Below are 19318 nucleotides of genomic sequence, written 5' to 3'. Positions count from 1 at the left end.
GAATTCTGGCACCAACGGTGGCCTCATACCTGGTTAGTCGTGTCTGTTATGGTCATCAACATCTTCTCCACAGCTGCCTGAAGTCGTCTACTGATGCCCAGGAAATATTCCTCGCTCTCAAGCTGCGATTCTGCCCCAAGGAGCAGCCGGTCCATCATCTCCTGGGGAATCTCCAAAACCTCTTCAGCCTCCAACTTACCAGACCGGAACCTGGTGTCAGCACCAGCTTTTCTGCTCTGGCGAGTTTCTGTGGGATCAGACAGAAAAAATTTTTATTTATATGAATGTGTGTCAGCACCAGCTTTTCTGCTCTGGCGAGTTTCTGTGGGATCAGACAGAAAAAATTTTTATTTATATGAATGTGTGCATATTATGACTCTCTTAAGGTCTTCTTGCAGAGGTGAGCATCATATTAACAAAAGCACAATGGCAATTACGTAAAAGCTACGAAGTACAGGCTGAACAGGTTGACAGATTTCACAGCAATTATTATGTACCGCTCATAAACCGGACTGACCAGAATGCAAATGGGTGTTAATCATTACTTTAAAGGGAGAAGGAGAATACATCAACAGCAGACACATTTTGGTGGGTAATGAAATAAACCTTTAGCTATTAAGTTTCTTATTTTCATAAAACCTCACAGGAAGAAGAAGATGATTAGCAGCTAAACTGCACAGGCTGTAAATTTAGAGAAAACAGCTGAACCATTAAAAAAAAATTGGATTTCAGGATATAATGGCTGGCTTCTGCAGGTATAACATAAAACTCATGAGATTTATAATCATTTTAACTATTAGAAATATAAATCACCAAAAAAGTTTAAGTGTTTAAAACATTTATGAGTTGTTGTTGCACAAGCGCCAAGTTAATAGGTTTATGTATTTCATGTTTTGTTTAAACTGGAAAATATCTGCTGAACTATATCTTAAATGTATTTCCATGAAAACACAGATTAGATTAACGTTGCCCTCAGGTGCATATATATATATATATATATATATATAAATAAATGCTGACATATAATCCAACAAGCAACGAACTTAATTTGCATTCATGTCACATGTTTTTAATCCACCAGTGACTGAACGTTAACACTCATATATTCGGTACTGTGGAAAAACAAGATTTTAGTGGTACAGGAGACAAATAAATATTAAATGATTTCAAGGGTTAAAGCATCTACTACCTTTTAAAATACCCATATATTTTGAATTACTGTGGGCACAGAATAACAGAGATTAAAACAAAACAACTCTTGATAAACTCACACAAATAATCCAGAATAATTGTATTTAAAGCAGTTAACATCTTTTACAAGATATCCATAATTTTTGGTTAATAGAAAAATAAATATTTTAGAGTCTAGGAACAATAAATTACTCATTTAAAATGAGTTAATTTGATAAAATGAGACACTGTCTTTAAATTCTATGGTGCGATTTATCTGTCCTATATCTTATTTGCATTTCAGAGAACAAACAATAAAATTATGTGCGTTCCATCATGTGGAAATCAGAAAGGAAATAGAAAATACCAGTTAAACCATCAAGACACAAAGCAACATTTGAAACAACGTTGCTTAGATTCCAGTAACAGTTGCCAGCAACAGATTAGTTTGATCTCAATGGTTGCTATAATTATCTTTAGTGCAACTTCCAACATTTTACTAGCATTTTGGTTTAGATATTGTTTCCTGTCACAACCTGAACATAGTTGGTTTTACAACAAAATGATATACACTTGGATGATTCTGTGTTTAAGCAAGGCTGTTAAAATGTGCAACAAATGAACATTTTAGAGTAAACACAGGTCTGGTACACATCCAGCCATCTGGAGGCTGTTAACTTGGACTCTTCACTGTTTAACCAAAAGTTAACTCAAGTGTTTTCTAAAGCATAATGTTACTCGCCTGGATGGTCACTCTGGCAGGTTTGTGTCTGTGTGTTCGACTCGGTAGGCTGCACTCCAGCTGAACCTTCACACGATCTTTGCATGTGGAGGCCTAAAGTTTCCTCAGCTGCAGCAGTCGTCTTCAGGACGTCTACAAGCACTTGGCTGAGCTTCCTGTTGGCTTCACACAGCAACTTTCTAAAAATTGAGGGAATAAAATAAATGTTAGCTGGTTCATTAAGACTTTTAACATTTAGTCCACCATATAATTGTGCATAACCTCATTCAGAATGTTTTGTACAATTACAGTTGTACCTTTCAGTATCTTTATCTGAAGACTCTCCATCATCCTGCCTTGATATTCTTGATATTTTGAGTTCTTCATCTACAGTTGTGTGAGCTGAATCTTCCTCCTCTTCCTCATCTTGCTCCTCACCATCGTCTTTCTTCTTCAAGGCCTGAACGGGCAGCAGAGAGAAAATAGAAAGCAGCCCTGTCATTTCAAACTTCCAGCCAAACAAGCAGGCTGCTGAAAACTAAGCTGCACTGGACACTGCAACACCACGCGTGCAAACATTAGGAAAAGTAAATTCAAATAAGCCAGAGCCGTGCATAGGTAGAAACACTGCCTGTTTATGAGCACAAAGACACAATTTAACTCCCTCGGAGCCCAGAGAAACACTAGTATCTTTGTGCTGCTATGGCAACAGGTGCACCTGAAGGATACAGACGGGAACAGACAAGAGCTCCCCCCAGTGGAAAAGCAGCCGCAGTGCATCTTATTCTGCTCAGAGAAGATATGGACCATGCATTTTATATCATGCTACGTCTGAGTTTTTAGGATAAAATCCCCCAAACTGGCCCAGAACACTGAAATATTCTGTTGTTTATTGTTGTTATTTACCAGAACTTAATTCATAGTAGTTTAATTTTCAAGAAAATGGTAAATATTCAAGAAGTAAATGCAACAATGAAGTAAAAAAAATGCTTTACTTTAAATATAATCTAACAGTCATTTAAACTGAAAACAAGACTAAGAAATAAAAAATTTTTGTGTAAAAACAAACATTAAAACTTTGATTCTTTTGCAAATTTATGAAGAAGCATTGTGAACTGATGCAAAACCTAAAACACTTCCTTAAATAATTAATGAAAGATGTTATAAAATCTATGAAACAACACATTTAGATGAAAAGCGTGAACTGACCTGCTCAAGTTCAGTTTTCTGCAGCTCCTCCTTCAGTTTTCTGATCTCAGCGTTCCTCTCTTCCAGTTCCCGTTCCAGTTTCTCTCTCTCCGGCTCCTCTAACCAGACACCTGCAAGCGGGGAAGCCCTGGGAGTCTGCTCCTCCATCTCCCCGTCGACCTCCTCGTCCATCTGGGTCTGCATGGAGCTATTCGTCTGGCTGGCTCGTCTCCGGATCCGAGCCAGCTCAGTCTGCTGTGCGAACTCCACGGACATCTGGACTATGGCCTGTCAAGAACAAAATATGATCTTAAGTTTTTATTTGTGTGATTAAATACAACAGAGGTAAACAACGGCTGAAAAAATGTTTTGGGTGTTTCTTTTGTTGTTGTGGCCCAGTACATGAGCTACAGTAAATCTACAAACCAAAATATATCCACAAAAATCAAGAAAATGTGCATTTATGCAGCATGAGTTATAGAGCTACTCTCATTATTCCAACAAAACTTTTGCAGGGTAGATACAAAATTTTTATTAAAACTAGAGCTGGGCAATGTGGCTTAAAAATAAAATATCAGATTTTTCATCCCAGATCAAATTGATTTATTTTTCTAACTTTATTTTCTAAAAAGGAAATTACAAATGACAGAAAATATTCTCCAAAAGTGTTTTTTATTTCTTTATCCCTTCTGAGAGTTGTATAATGGAGTACTGGGGCCAGGCTACAAGAATTTTTGATTAATTATAAGAAAAAAACACACAGTTTTACCAGAAAAATGTCTTAAAATAATGAGAAAAGGTTATTTTAATTTGAAAAGAGCTCTGATATGCTAATCAGGATCAGACGTGACCAGCTCTGGTTGGGTATTTTCTTCAAAATAGACACATTCGTTTGCATGACCATTTCAAAGTTTTGCTACTGACAAAAACTCTAAGCAGATGTGTTAAGATTAAATATTTCTATTAAGCGTTTCCTGTCAAACCTACACCAAACTTCACAAAATGCTCAACATTCCTCATTTTAATTTTTAATTATTTGTGTTGGAGTTCTCATAAGATTAATAAACAGAAAGTTGTCTAAGAAGATGACGTCACTTTGAATATGGAAATCCAAAAACGAAACCTTCAAAAACCAAAAAAGTTAATTAAACAATAAAACTGATTTATCGCCAGCCCCAATTAAAACCTAACATGTTACGTTACTACCTTTGCTACTTCCTCCTCCACCCTCTCCTGCTGCAGTCTGTCCTCCTGTCCAGCGGCGCCGAGGTTCTCCGTCAAGCTTCCGGCTCCGTTCACACCGTTACGATCCAGTTTTCTCTTTCCTCTGCCTCCCCAGTGTTCCCTTTCTTCTCTCAGCCTTCGCAGCTCGATGCTGTGCTGATTTTTGAGAGCTGCCACCTCTTGGTCGTACTTGTGGTGCAAAGCTTTCTTGAGCGCCTGCAGCTGCGGCGTCAGGCTAGACGGCCTGGCAGAGCGGCGCACCCCTGCGTCTCCCTCTGAAACATCTTCCTCACTCTGGTCCTGAGGAGAGATAGGAAAAATAACAATTAATGTAATAGTAGCAGCAAATTCGTTCCCCATTGGAGCCAAAACGACTAATCACAATTGATAAATATTGTAGTTTGCTCTCCAGGCTTCCGGAAATAATAAAAAGCTAAATTTTTAACTCTCACTCTCGTAATTTAGTCCCTTACTTCAATTTTAAGGTTAAACCTCTAGAAAATATCCTCCTATAATCTGTTCTACAGCATTTCAGATGTTTTTGTTTTCCGTTCATCTTCATCTTCTGTCTTTCCCTCTAAACTCTGTGCAGATATGAGAGCTTTAAAATATAAGCTATCGGGATGAAGGGACTGGCTAAATGACAGCCTAGGAGAGGGGATAGAAGTTAGAGCGTTAGCTTAAATGGAGCGCAGCTCACTCACGCAAGACAGAATCCTCCTTTCATGCAATCTCCAAGACTAGAATAAGTCCGCCTGGTCGGGACAGTGTTATATAATGTCTGATCCTTTAAATCATTAGATATAGGTCCACTCATGAGGTCGCCAGTGGCGTTTCAATTGGATGTGGATTTAGGGCAAATTTTAGCCTAAAGGCTGCAACTCCTCCCTAACCATCAACCCGTAGCTGTCAAAGCATCTTAACGCGTCTTCAGCTTGTAATAGGAGTTGATGCATGAGGCTCAGGAGGAGGTAAACTGTAAGAACCAGACCTTTAGTTCCTCTTTTCGTTCCTCCGTCCCCTCACAGCCGAATTCTGGAGTGCTGGACAAGCTGCAAAACAAATAGCACAACAATCATCATTCATTTCTGAAATGTACTTCAAAAGTAAACATCTACTAAGGTGTTAAACATGCAGTTATATCAGGAGATACACATTTTTTTATGAAATAAATGGAATAAAAATTTCTATCAAGGTTTCTTCACAGATTTATCTCCAATTTCAGTACTTTTCCAGTCTAAAATTTTGCTTCAAAATATAAACACCAAAATATACATGTATGTTATATAATTTATTTCTATTTATATCAGGCCGTGCACATGAAACCAAATGTATGTTCTTGAGAAAATGCTGAAGTTGTCAGTGTTTTGTTAGACTATATCTGAAGTGTAACTACAAAAGTTTACAAGGCTAATATTTATGCTACTGTCAGAATTTAAAACTGAACCTTCACAAACCACAAACTGAAGGAATGAATGGAAATAATGAGAAATCAAGTATTTATACAAAAATATTATGCATTAATATCTACCGAGTAGATTTGAATAGTAGATTATAAGTTATAGAAACATAAAACTCCGGTTTTATGTGTTACTTTAGTTATGTATTATGAGAACCCAGTAAAAGAAAATACTTAATATTTTATAGTTATAAAATCAAACAGTGGAGGGCAGCAGGGAACCACAGTAAGAAAGTAAATTCTGTGACGAGGTGAACAACCTGTGGATCTTAATCATGTTTATTACAAATTAAGAAGAAACAATGTTTTTGAATTCAGAGCCAAAGGGAAAAGATACTTTAGCAGTTAATCTGTTTTTATGCACAATGCTTATAGTATTCATAAAATGATCACAACAGAATGGCGGTAATAATTTACCACCATTCAAATTTCACAATAAAATTCTATATAGCCTAGCATTAGGAGAACCGTTCACAAAATTTAAGCCTCTTATTTCTTTATGATTTGTTTCATAGGAGCACAACTTTCTTACTAGCTTTAAAAATTACTTTAGAAACAAAATATCAAGAAATAAGAGACGACTCAAGACTTCAGCAAATAACTGTTTAAATAAACAACATGTCATTTCTTTCAGATAAACGAGAAACTCAAATGTAGTTTAGACAAGCAACTTTTACCTTTTTTTGTCAGTTTAAAATTAATGACAAAAAAAATATGGAGACAATAAATAGAAAACATTTAAAACTGCAGTGGGGAATCTTTTTAGTTTTTGGCAATTTTTCAAAACTCGTTTGTCTCTGCAAATGAAATAAATTAGCATTTTTACTCTGAGAGGAGGGCTGTCTTTTTAGAATCCAATCTGTAAGAACCTTAATGTTTTTTGTCAGGTTAAACTTCCTGTGTGTTGTATTTAAGTTCTGGTGCAGGCTACTGCCATCTTAGCTGAGACAAATTTATAAATGAGATACAAATAAACACAATATGAGCAAATTTTTTTTTAGGCATTAAGAAGAAACAAATCTTTAAGTTAGATTTGAACAGTGTTCAAATAAGATCTGCACCAAAACTGCTCTAACGACTAAAAATCTTCATAATATATTCACCTTTTTCCTCCACCGGCATGCTCAGCTTTTATAAGCAGGAATACACAAATTAATGCATTCCTGCAACTATTTTATTTGCTTATCTTTTACTTTAACCTGTCATCTTTTTCTCACATTTTAACAATTTCAACTTGGATCACAAAGTTATATGAAGAGGTTTAAGAGGCTCTTTTAGAGGTTTGTGTATAAATAAAAGCTGCACTGCTGAATGTTTTGTAACTGGACTCTTGACCTGCGTCAGATAGATCAGATACCTTTCTATTGCAGAAGCATCTGTATGAAGTTGGTACCTCAATCCTTTTACAGTTCTCTAAATGTCGCCAACCAATCAACCTCAACCTTTAAAAGCAGTTCCCGAAATGAGGTGGTAAAAGCTACGAAAACGTAACTGTAGAGACCGTAGATTTTTATAAAAATACTTACTGATTTTTACATTTTTTTTTAGAAACATATAGCAACTAAAATAAAAATTGATACATGAGATTGGATTGAAAAATGCACCAACTTTTAGAACATCAGCTAATCTACCAAACTAAGATTTGGAGAGTATATGTCTGTGGGCAATAAATAGGAGACTGAATGTTTTTGTTTGATCACCTGTAGTAAGTCTGGGCTCCTGTGGCTTCTTGCAGTCGCTGCTGCAACACAAACAGCTCTGTAGCATAGCGCTCTTCCATGTCCGCTGCCTGCTGCTGGTAGTGGGCCCGGAGGCGCTCCATTTCCTGCTGGTGACTCTCCTCCAGCCGGAGCTGCTTCACCTGAGCCTCGGCCTTCAGCCTCTGGAGCTCCACCGACGTCAAGTCCGATTCCCTGGCCTGCAGATCTAAGAAAGTAGAAATAAGACTGTGGTTTTTACACAGTTAGATAAATACAGATTAAGTATAAAAAATTTAAATTAATAAGAAATAAAAAGGAAAAGGAAATAAAGGCAGCAAATAAATAGATAAAATAAGAAGTAATATTTGAAATTTGCTAATCTTAGTGAATCTGTGGTGAAAAATGAACTAGTGAACAGTGATTTAAAAAAGCACAATATCAAGAAGAAGCTCAAGGTCTGCAGCACTTGAAACAAGGCAGTAAAGAATTTAGTTTTTTTTATCAGCAAGCAAAGAAGGATAAAACTGAGAGAATGGCACATCTGTGCTTATTTTCAGCTGCACTGAGCTGAAAATCAGAGTTTTTGGTAAATGGTAAATCCACCTGCATCATTGGTGTAATAGCGGCTGAATTTATATCCACTCTGCATTAGATCACAAGTGTCAAACTCCAGTCCTGAAGGGCTACTGCCCTGAAACTTTTAGATGTGCCTCTGCTGCACCACACCTGAATAGAATAATTAGGTCATTAAGGCTCTGGAGAACTGATCTACACAAGGAGGAGGTAATTAAGCCATTTCATCCCAGTGTTTTGTATCTGTGGCTGCAGGACAGTAGCCCTTGAGGACTGGAGTTTGACACCCCTGCATTAGATTAAGAGTTCAGGGATTTTGTTTTAAACTGTAAAATTAACTAAATAAAAAAAAAATCTATTAATGTTAAATTTCAAAAACAGAAACTAGACAATAATTGAGATGCTGTCAGACAAACTTACTATTTACCAATAACATTTTTTTTTTACAATTATTAAAGTTTAAGCAGGTTTCACCAACTCAAATTTAAAATTTTTAAAGACAATTATGTATAGAATTTAAGACCTATAGCTCCACAGAAATGTATGAACTTCATCCAGCCAACTGGCTGTAAATTGGCACTTACCCATGATGGACGCAAATAGCAGGCTAGCTAGCTAGCACCGGTATATTAGCAGCTAGTCAGATATTATTTCCGTATAATTCTAAATGTATATTATACAAATAATATATATACATGTATAAATACTTTAAATTATTATTTACATGTATAGATAATGTCCATGACAGCTAGTTAGCGCTAGTCTCAACCGTTTTGAGTTGAAACAACGAAGACGTCTGAGGGCGACTCAAATTTTTGCCTGACAGAAAAGTCACGCTAGAAAAAAAAACAAAAACAACAACAATTAAAAAGTTCTGTGGGAATTATACAGGCTACCTAACTTTTAAAAATAATTTAAGACATTTTAAGTTTTTTCCTTGTAATAATGAATTTTCATACTTACTTTATATTTCACAAAAACATTGGAGTACTAAAAGTCTCCCATGAGTTAGACCTCATATGGACTTTGAAAATGGTATTTCCTTGCCCAAAGTCTTTTACACAAGCATGGGTTAATTGAACATTTCTTATGTAATTAATACTCCAATAAGCCCTAATTAGTTTTGCTTTGAAATAATTGAGGATTCTAACAGAGGAATGCGCAAAGGGCCAATTAATCAAATAGGAAGTGTTCTTCATATTATGTAGAAGGTTGCTGAAAAGTCCATTAGATAATTTAACAATGATTAGAAAATATCTGGATTTGTAGGTCAAGAAACATTCAATCAGTTAAAATGAACCAAACTAATAACTCTGTTTGAATGCAGTAGCACACATTAATATCTACATCCTACACCCCAATACACATCCAACATACAAATAAATGTGCATAATAAACAATCCAAACACTTAAACACATGACTAGAGTTGATGAGCTCAACTCTAGTCAGGTTAAGAGCCAGATAAAACACCATTTTGCTAAACACAAATACATATGGTAAGATGAGAAAATGTGTTGCAGCAGCTTTGGAGAGGTGATCAGATTTACCTCTGCTTGAAGGAAGGCTTATTGTGGCAAGCTGTGCATTGAGGTCAGACAGCTGCTTCTCACTGTTGATCTTCAGTACATCATAGGCCACCTGCAGCTCACTTATCTAGGAGATTAGATTGAATTTTTCTATTAAACTAGTGCTCTGCTACTAAAAAAAAAAGTGTCCACTTTGCATTATGTGAGACAGAAACAGCTGAGTAACAACACAGACTCTAAATAAATTATAATTTATCCAAAAAAACAACCAGATTTAGCAGTTCTAGGTTAAAAAATGCTTATAATTTTACTGTAAAATGGAAATGATTTTATTATAGGTGCAATACCAAAACAGAATCTGCCCGTTTGGTGAATTTGAAACATGTGAACGAATAAAGCAAGTAATTACACCCATGTGATGAAAAACTTTAAGGCAGTGTAGGAATCTGTGCATTTTTACCTTATTCACATCAGATCTCAGCAGATCTTGAAGCTGACAGAGACGATCATGTTCATGCTTAATTTTCTCCCTCACCTGCCAAAGATTGATGTATAACTCTAGAATAATAAAAGGTTAAAATAAGGAAAAATATTAGAGTGAACATAGATGAAAAACATATAGATTATTGTTGTAATTCTATAAAGAGTGTATACCTCTAGCCTCCTGAACAATGGAGGAGGATTCACTAGTTGTTGGTCTTTCCTCTGAAATAAGCGACAGGTCTGCTGTGTTGACACTCTCCAAAAACTCTTTACCAAAAATCTTCTGGAAAGACTGAAATGTAAATGAAAATAGTTAATGAAAATATGGAAACATGTGAATTAAAAACTGATATCTCAGGTTAAAATTACCAGAATTATCTCACTGCATTCTTCTGACACAGCTTCTATCATGTGTTTGGATTTTTTTCTGCCACCTGAGAAAGCACAAACACTTCAGACAACCACAGATGTACTACAAGCACAAATAAATGTAAAGACATGCTGCTTGCAGCTCGATAGCATTTTGTAGTAAAGACGGGTTTACCCGGGCCGCTTTGCTCTCTCAGGTGGTGCAGTCTGAGGTCCAGAGAGGCGTCCGTCTCTTCCTGCAGCAGCTCCAGCTGAGCGGCGTGGATCTGAGACTGGCTGATGCGCTGCGCCTCCATCTGCAGCCTGCACTCCTCCTTCACACACAGAAGAAATCACATTTTAAAACAGACTAATTATCAGTTAACTAAATCCAACTACAAGCACAGAAATGTAATCATTTACTCAAGTGATGTCCAAATGTTTTGTCACATGGGCCAAAATCGTCAAGTCAAAAATAGTAGCAGGCCAAAACGACAAAAAAAATTTTATTTAGTTTTTACTGCTCAATAATAAACTAAACATGCAGTAATTCTAATGAAATAAGTAGAGAAGCAAGCCTTTGTGCAGGAAAAGGAAGTTTAAATCATTGTAGATCCAAAACTGAAAGAGTTTTTTGTGTTACAAAAAGAATGATATCTGGTTTACAAATATTTTGGGGCCTGAATTAAAAAAAAAAAATTAAGAAAAACATTTTACTTATTCTCAGCAATAAGAACATGATTTGGGCCACTCGCTTTTAAAAATGCTTATATGCATCAAGCAAAGGTTAAAAAACAAAAACAGATTTGGGTTCTCTAAAGTCTGTTTCTAAGTCAAAGTCAGTTGATAAATGTGATCATATTTAAGATGAAATTAAAGAGAAAGTAAAAAAACATGGTTGTTAAAAGAATTACTTTGAGTTTTACTTTGGAGAAAGTAATAGTTTGGTCTAATTAAAGAAAAAAAAATCTATCTGCATCAATTGTATTGTGGACCCATAGAATCAGTCAAGGGGCCGCAAATGTCCCCCAAGCCGCACTTTGGACACCCTTTATTTAGCCTATTATTACACATAAAAACAGCCAGCAAATGACAGTTATAAGATAAATCAAATGTAACCATAAATTAAATTTTGTAGCATCCATTTTCTCATAAAAAAAAGGAAATAAAAGATTAAAATCCTAATCCCAACAATCTCATTTCTGAAGCAGAAACGTGGCTTAGAACCATCTGCGCTTCTGGACGAAAACAACAAAAAGCTCAACAAAAGGCTCCTTAACATAATGATTCATAATGCATCAGCACAAATTTGTGATTCTGTAACCTTTTGAGATTACAAGCTTTAAAGTGTGCTCCACATCTTAATTAGGCCGTACTATAAAACGCGGTGTTATGATACGATCACTCCATCCGACAGTGTGGAGGAGAGAGCCTCTTTCCTGACAAGCAGCTCAGATGTTGGTGATTAAACAAAGCATGCAGATGAGAGAAGGTCAGCGGAGAACAAACAGATGGATGACGGTTGTGCTGCGACCCTTCGCCACTACACGCAACCACTACTAAAAGCAGATCAGCCCTACAAATAAATGCAAATGATTTTTAAAAATGGGCTTTCAGTAAGTCTATCTTGTCTTTCTAACTTTTAATTAATTACATTTGACCATGTGTGTAATTGCTGACAATTGCACTCTTAAATGTTTCTTCCGTTTCTGCTGCACTTGAAATTTTAAGATCATGCAACAGGTTTTACAATCAGACAAAGATAACCTGAGCAGATTGAGGGAAAAAATGTTCTAATGTTATTTAGTTTATCAGACAATTAAAAAAGCTTTACAACTCTGGAATGTTTTTAGGTATTATGTAAGGGCTATGTTACAACATCTCAAATTGATTTCAGACCAGATTTGACTAGGCCAATCAAAAAACACAAGGGTGCTGGTGGTACAGGTCACAAACTGATAGTCAGATCTTCTTCAATTATAAGATATCTAGATTTATTATCTAGGATTTTTTCATCTAGATAATAAAGCACATAGAACTGAAGTTGTTAAAGTAGCTTATTTAAATGTTTACTTTGCCTTCTTTATTGATTAAACAGTGAGAAAATCACTAATTTTGGCAGCAGCCTCGGGAAAAATCGTCTTCACCCTGTTTTAAGAGGTTGTGTCAAATCAGTGACTTCATGACATTTCACTCTTTCCTTCCTGTCCTCACAGGACTGCTCCACGCTTTTACACTTCTCTCCTCTAATTCTTTGGCTCCTTTGATTCTGCTGCAATTAAACTGATGTTTGTCGACTTGCAGAACACAAAGCTCTGCAATTAAATTCTCCCTTTTGCGCTCAAACGAAAATTCTGCGAACTGTGCTCATGGCCCTGCATGACAATTTCAGGAGCATCAACAGAGCAGAAAAATATCTGCTTTTGTAAGAGTGCAGTTTGAAGCATTCCTTACAATAGAGCCCCCCTATCTATCAACCTTTACTGTGAGCTGAATGATGCATCAAAGCAACTTCAAGACAAAGAGCAGGATGTGAGCATAAGTGACATTTACATGCTCAGAGGTCTCTTCTTCCTCTTCAGCACACTCCGTGTGACAGCCCATCCCCTGTCCGCTCACCTGTATAAGCAAGCAGAATATAAAAAACAGTTTTAATACAAAGTGAGAAAAAAACCTTAAATATACACCACCTTCCAAAGCATTTATCACCATTGAGCTTTTCCACATCTCTCTCTCTGTATTAGTGTATTTTAATGGGATTTAATATGACAGGCCAACAAAACAAAAGAAAAACCCACCTCCTAATGAAAAATGAAAGATGCATTTTACATAGTTTTCTTTTCTTTTTTTTAAACAAATAAAAATTTAAAAAGGGAGGTGTACATTTGTATTCAGTCCTCGATCTGAGTCACTGCTTTGCCTCAACTACAGCTGCGAATCTTTTAGGATATTTATCTCCATCAGCTTCACACAACTGAGGACGTAATTTGGCTTTGAATTAAACTGAATTTCCAAATTACTTAGTTTATTCCAAAGGTGTAATTAAATCTTGTTGTAACACAAATCATTCTAGAATCTTCAAATAGTCAACGACGAGGAAAGATGGCGGAGGTGGATCGCAGCGGTTATCATGATGACTGGCAGCCCTCGGTGTAATCGTGGATTTGCACCCAACGTTTTTTTACAAGGTAAGAAGATTAACGTTCATAAACTGTTATGGATTCTGTGTTTTCCTCCATCTCTTTAAGCCTCTTTTTTATACATATGTATATAGAAACATATCGAGTATTGCTTTATGGACAAGGTACCATAAAGTCTAAAAACACTGGTAACCATGGAGACAGTGTCGCACCGTCATGTAGCCTAGCATGCACGGAAAAAAAAACTGGTTAGCGTCTCGTCTTCCGTACGTTTTTAGGGCCGCTCCGGCGCAAAGGGAAACGCCGTTTATGACATGGTGATACAGATCATGAGATGTGAATTCAGGCAAAGTTGGTAATCAACACATCAGGAGAGAGGAGGCATGGCTCGGTTTCTACGCTAGTTATTTCCAATTTTTATAAATATCGCCGTATATGAGCCCCAACCAGGTGTGTTAAATTCACTGACAAATTAGCTCGACTCGAACAAGTAGAAGCGTTGAATAAACTGGCAAAAACAACTTTGGAAAACAATTTCAGTTGCTCTTCACTTCCAACGTCCGTCGTGGCGAAAGTGACGTAGTTGCAAAAGGTCACTAGGTGGGCTTCCATGTCTTTGTGGGTTTGCTTTGGTGCTATACTCTGGGTTGAACAATCCTCTGTGAGATGTAAAAGCTTCTGAAATTATTTTGTAACCAAACACTGCTTTAAATTTCTCCACAGCTTTACCTCTTATGTGTTCACTGTGTACTTTGTATTCATGATGCCCTTTATTTTCTAATGTTCTTTAATAAACCTCTGAGCCCTTCACAGAACTGAATTTACCAACAGCCGGACTTTTTGCTAATTAAAAAGCTACCACAATGTTAGATCTGATTTCTTGTTATTTTATAGTAAACTGTACGACAAAATTTGTAGCACAGCTGTTCTTATATTTAGATTTATTTATTAGTTTTTGTTTAAAATATCTAAAATACTGCCAAACTTTCCTCTTATCCACAGTTTTCACTCCACACCGTTGTTGTTTTATTTCTAAGCAGTTACGAGGCACAGTGATGCTGCTGCGCCAGTTACTCAACTGGTTGTTGCTAGGTAACCAAAGAATGAGTGGGTTGCTAGGTAACCAAAGAGTGAGTGAGTTAGTTAATTCCACCAATCTTGCTGGAGGAGAAATTTAGTAACTAAAGTCTTTCCTCTGCTTACATCTCCCAGAATGCTATGCGGTTCTCGATCGGAGTTCAGTGAAATTATTGATAATTCTATCGGACGTTTTATCTACTGATCTTGATCACATGTCTATCACAGTGTATGTTGTTATTGATTAATTACCCAGCCCTCCTCTTGAACATAATTTGTTGAGCTAAATTTTAATTTTAAGCTAAGGGGAATTAGAGTATAGGAGACTTAATAGAAATAGTCACCACATGCTTCAGATTCGTAAAGAAAAACTGCATAATTATCCATCCATTTATGTTGGTCCATCCCATTAAATCATAGTGAAATAGATGAAAGTTTTCAATTGCAACGTGAGAAAATGTGAAAAAGTTTAAGGTGAGTAAATGTTTTAGCAAGGCACTGTCTCCTCAGCAAGAAATTCAGACAAAACAAGACAATGATGGACAGAATAAAATGCACCGCTATGGATCATTTCCTGAGACGGAGCAGACATTAACTACCTTAATTAAAATTCCTCTTTAACCCATTAAGGATCAAAACTAAAACTAGTTTTAAAGCAATTATGAATTATAATTTTAAAGACTTTTTAATGGCATCCAAAAACAAAGCAGCTTTTGGGCAGGAAAGTTATATCCAGTTGCAGGGATGGTTTTTCCAACCCAGGAGATGACTAAAGCATCACGAAGCACAGATGTGAGATGGCAGACAAACATTGTACACAATCTTTTGCTTTGTGTGTGTTTGTGGCACAGCTGGAGGTGACACGGACAGAAAGTGACTGGGTTAAAATGGCTTCTCACCTCAAACCCTTCACTCCCTGCAGGATGGAAAGAAACTAGAATGTACACATTTCTACACAACGGCAAATTCAAAGCTGTAAACAGACTTGTTTATCTGTTCTCAGCTGTTATTGAGTTTAATGGTGGGCAGCAAGAACAAGCCGAGCAAAAGAAATAAAAAAATAAAAGAAACAGTACAGAGGTCTTTTTCATGTCGAGTCCTCACATGAATTTTACATGCAGGCTGTCGTGTGTGCGGCTTTTCTGGCTGCAGAAATGTAAAAAATGCATCTTTGAAGGCAGCGGTCTTGCTAAACGCTGCCTTTCAAAGCAAGCCTTCAGACTCCAAGGCAATTTGCAATCAACACTGTTGCTCACTAGAGAGGAAATCTGTCAGAGCTCAACCGCTCCAGTCATATTCTCCTCAGAAAAAGAGAAATAAAAAAAATAATCAACACCTGATCTGGCTTTGAATTCACTCTTCAGACATCTAACAAAGCTCTAAACTAAATGAATTCAAAGTGACGCGGTTTCCACGGATGCTTCATTTGTTCAGACTTCAAAGAGCAAAAGAAAAGAGCAGAAACATGTGAGTGCTCACCGCTGTGTTGATGTAGTCTCTGCTTCCGTCTCCCTGGTACCCGGCGGCGGAGTCCTCCTTACCGGCGCTCTCCGGTGAACATGACATAACTCGGCTCTGCGTCTGAGGCAACATCTCCTCCTCTGCAGCACTTTTCGCTCGTTCTTCCTCCTCCCTCTGTCGCTCCTCTGAAGCCGCCGAGCCGGCTCTGCGCTCCTGCTTCGACCTCTGCCGCCTTTTGCGCCTGCTTGACCCCGAGGACGCCGGCTTGTGCGGGGAGGTTCGCCCCTCAACGGGTCCCTCCCCAGAGGAGTGCGCCGCCGCCGGAGACGGAGTGTGCGAGAGCCTGTGGAGCTCCAGAGTGCGCAGAGCGCCGTCTCTCTCTGCTTCGGCTGCACCTAAACGAGCCGTCAGAGCTTTCATCTCCTGCTGTAGCGACTGAATCTGACGGCGATGATCCTCTGAAGGAGAAACTGCCTCAACAGTTTGCTCTTTCTCATGAAGGAGTTTTTTCTGTTTGCTCCTAATCTCCTGTGCTTTCTCCAGTTCCTTTAAGAGGCTTTCATTTTTGGCGATGACCTCTGAATTTTTCTGCCTGGCTTTGATCAAATCTTCATCCAGCTGCCTGACTCTGGTCTCAGTAACCATCAGTCGCTCTGTAACTTCAGAAAGCCGATCAGCTTGGCTCTTCTTCTCATTCAAAGTAACATTAAGCTTCTCCATCAGATCGCGCTCCATTTTCACGTCGCTGCTCCGCTTCTCCAGCTCTCGGATGTCTGACTGAAGGTGTGCGATCTTCGCCTCAAATTCGAGCGTCTCTCTGAGTGTCCTCTCCTCCAGCTGCGTCTTCGCCTCTGCCAGACTCGAGTACTCTTCTTTGAGCTCCTGGAAGTTCACCTCGAAGTTCTTCTCTGCAAAAGAGAAAGTGCTCTTCTGCTTCTCAATGTCCTCGCGAAGCTCGTCCACCTGTCGCTGGAACTGATTGTTCTGTGCCGTTAGTGTCTCTATCTTGTCTCTTAAAGCTTTATTAGACTGAAACAACGTCTCCTTTTGATCCTCGTGCTCCTTTAGTTTCTGTTCTTTTTCCTTTTTCTGGTTTTCCAGAACCTCCGTCTGTTTCAGTAAAGACTGGATTTGATTTTGCATCCTAACTCGATCTTGGGCGCCTTTTCGAAGTTCCTTGAGTTCAACCTGAAGTTCCTGGAGCTGTAGAACCAGCTCCTCCGTTTTGGAGCTTTGCAAAGCCAGCTTCAGATCTTCCTCCAGCCCGTGAATCTTTCGCAGAAGGTCGTTCCTCTCTGCACTGTAACTCGTCTTCTCTTTCTGTAACAACTCCAGCTGCTGAGCGTGACCGACACCCAGCTCATCCAAAGCCTTCTCGTGCCGGACGGCGGCTTCGTTGAGCAGGTTCTCCGCGTTCAGGAAGCTCTCCCTCTGCAGGTCCTCTCGGAGGTTCGTCAGCTCCTCCTCGTGGCTGAACAGGAGCTGCGTCCGGAGGCGCTCCAGCTCCGCTTCCTGCGACTCCGCCATCCGGTCCAGGACGGCGTCTTTTTCCCGTTCGAGCATCTCCAGTTTGATCTTATAGTTGGTGATTTCGGATTCGTGTTTGGTTTCTGCTTCAACGGCGGCTTCCTGAGCAGCTGACAGCTCGTCCCTCAGAGCCTGGATGGTCTCCTGGAGCTGCTGGGTAGTTTCCTGAAACGCTAGCCTGGTGGAGACCTGCTCCACTTGATGTCTAGCAGCATTTAGATCACCAACAAGACTCTCAACCTTGGACTGCAACTTCGACTTCTCTTGTGCAACTTGACTCAGCTCCCGTCTGGTTTCATCGTACGTTGCTTCAGATTGCTGTAAAATAAATTGCAGCTCTCTGATTCTGCCGTTCAGAGCTTCGACCTCTCCTTTGCTGAGATTTGAACTTTGATGTTGTGCTTTTAGGAGCTCGATCTCAGCCTGATGTTGCTCAGTCATCTGCTGCATTCTGGCTGCATGCTGCAGGTAGAGCTCCTGCTTCATCTGGACGATCTGCTGACCATACATTTCATCCAGCTCTGCCCTGAGAAGTTCTAGCTTCCTTGCGGTTTCTTCCTGCATTTTTTGGAAGGCGTCGGTCTCCGACACACTCCCCTGGTGGTAGCGTTTCTGCAGATCTTCTACTGTTCCCATGAGCTGCATGATTTCACTGGATGACATCCGTTCTCTATGTCTGGAGTTCGCAAGCTCTCCTTTACAGCTTTCCAACTCCTTTTGTTCCTTCTCCAGCTCCAATTTGTAACTCTCCATTTCACTTTTGCAGGTTACTAATTCAGATTTTGTGCTTCCTAACTCAGTCAGGCATTTTTCAAGCTCAGATTCCTTTAAAGAGACTTGCAGCCGAAGCTCGTGCAGATGTTTTTCGGAGTTTTCCAGCTCATCTTTCAACCGGATAAGATCAGAGTCACGTTCAGAAATGACCCTCTCCTTCTCTGCAATAATTATGTCTTTGTCATCAGAGTCCTGAATGATTTTCTCATCTTTAGTCCTTCCTGCATGAACGACTTCCTGCCTCAGCAGCATCAACGACTGCTCATGTTTAGTGATTGTTGCAGTTTGTTGTGAAATTAACAGATTTTTGTCTTCTATTGTTTGTGCAAACTCTTCCTCCACTTGTCTTCGCGACTGCTCCCAACTGAGAATAATCTTTTCTTGTTCGGCGATCAGCAGCTCCTTTGCCTTTATCCTTTCTGCAAATGATTCCTCCGATCTTCTCCCTGACTGAAGAGACATTCAGGTTCAGATTCACACACAAGCTAGTCGCTGCAAAGCTGCCCGCGTTAAGAGTGTGGCGGTCCTCACCAGCTCCACCTCGCTGAGCTTCTGCTGGAGGTGGTTGATGAGCTGCAGCTGTTTGCCGCTCGTCTCTCGGTGCCCTTTGACCTCCGCGCTCATCTCCTCCAGCTGCTGCTGGTACTGAACAAGCTGCTGCCTGGCCTGCAGGAGATCTGCTGCGGTGCTGCTGTGGCTGGTGTTCCTCAGCGCCTCGCCGGCCTGCAGCTAATGTACAGAAAATGGCATAAGAACTGTTTTATTATCAATTATTATGTTGAAAACAGAAAACCAATTCCACCCAGTTTGCTTTAATGAAAGATATTTTGTAATATTTAAACATTAAATATTTACTAAAGGAGCAATCTAATGTGTTTTCCCCAACTTGGCAGAAATTTAAAGAAATGATTTCAACACAAATATATGACTGATTTGATGTCCTCTG

The 19318-nt window shown here is 38.8% G+C and overlaps 1 protein-coding gene across 9 annotated transcripts in view; it reads right to left on the bottom strand.

Moving 5' to 3' along the window:
• akap9 (A kinase (PRKA) anchor protein 9) overlaps positions 1-19318 on the bottom strand; it is an 84649-nt gene that overhangs the window by 45412 nt on the left and 19919 nt on the right. For all 9 annotated transcript variants that reach the window (XM_028036862.1, XM_028036863.1, XM_028036864.1 and 6 more), the window contains 15 exons: positions 18904-19101; positions 16090-18822; positions 12947-13012; positions 10590-10728; positions 10415-10479; positions 10217-10337; positions 10023-10120; positions 9584-9689; positions 7463-7688; positions 5295-5355; positions 4286-4603; positions 3101-3367; positions 2209-2351; positions 1913-2091; positions 30-247 (listed from right to left, as the gene is read on the bottom strand). In XM_028036862.1, coding sequence (XP_027892663.1) covers positions 30-247; positions 1913-2091; positions 2209-2351; positions 3101-3367; positions 4286-4603; positions 5295-5355; positions 7463-7688; positions 9584-9689; positions 10023-10120; positions 10217-10337; positions 10415-10479; positions 10590-10728; positions 12947-13012; positions 16090-18822; positions 18904-19101 — 4938 coding nt within the window. The remainder of the gene's footprint in view (positions 1-29; positions 248-1912; positions 2092-2208; positions 2352-3100; positions 3368-4285; positions 4604-5294; positions 5356-7462; positions 7689-9583; positions 9690-10022; positions 10121-10216; positions 10338-10414; positions 10480-10589; positions 10729-12946; positions 13013-16089; positions 18823-18903; positions 19102-19318) is intronic.

The sequence above is a fragment of the Xiphophorus couchianus genome, chromosome 13 (assembly GCF_001444195.1).
Source record: "Xiphophorus couchianus chromosome 13, X_couchianus-1.0, whole genome shotgun sequence".
Taxonomy (NCBI): Eukaryota; Metazoa; Chordata; class Actinopteri; order Cyprinodontiformes; family Poeciliidae; genus Xiphophorus; species Xiphophorus couchianus.
Note: the sequence above shows the minus strand (reverse complement) of the source record. Positions and strands in the feature narration are given on the sequence as shown.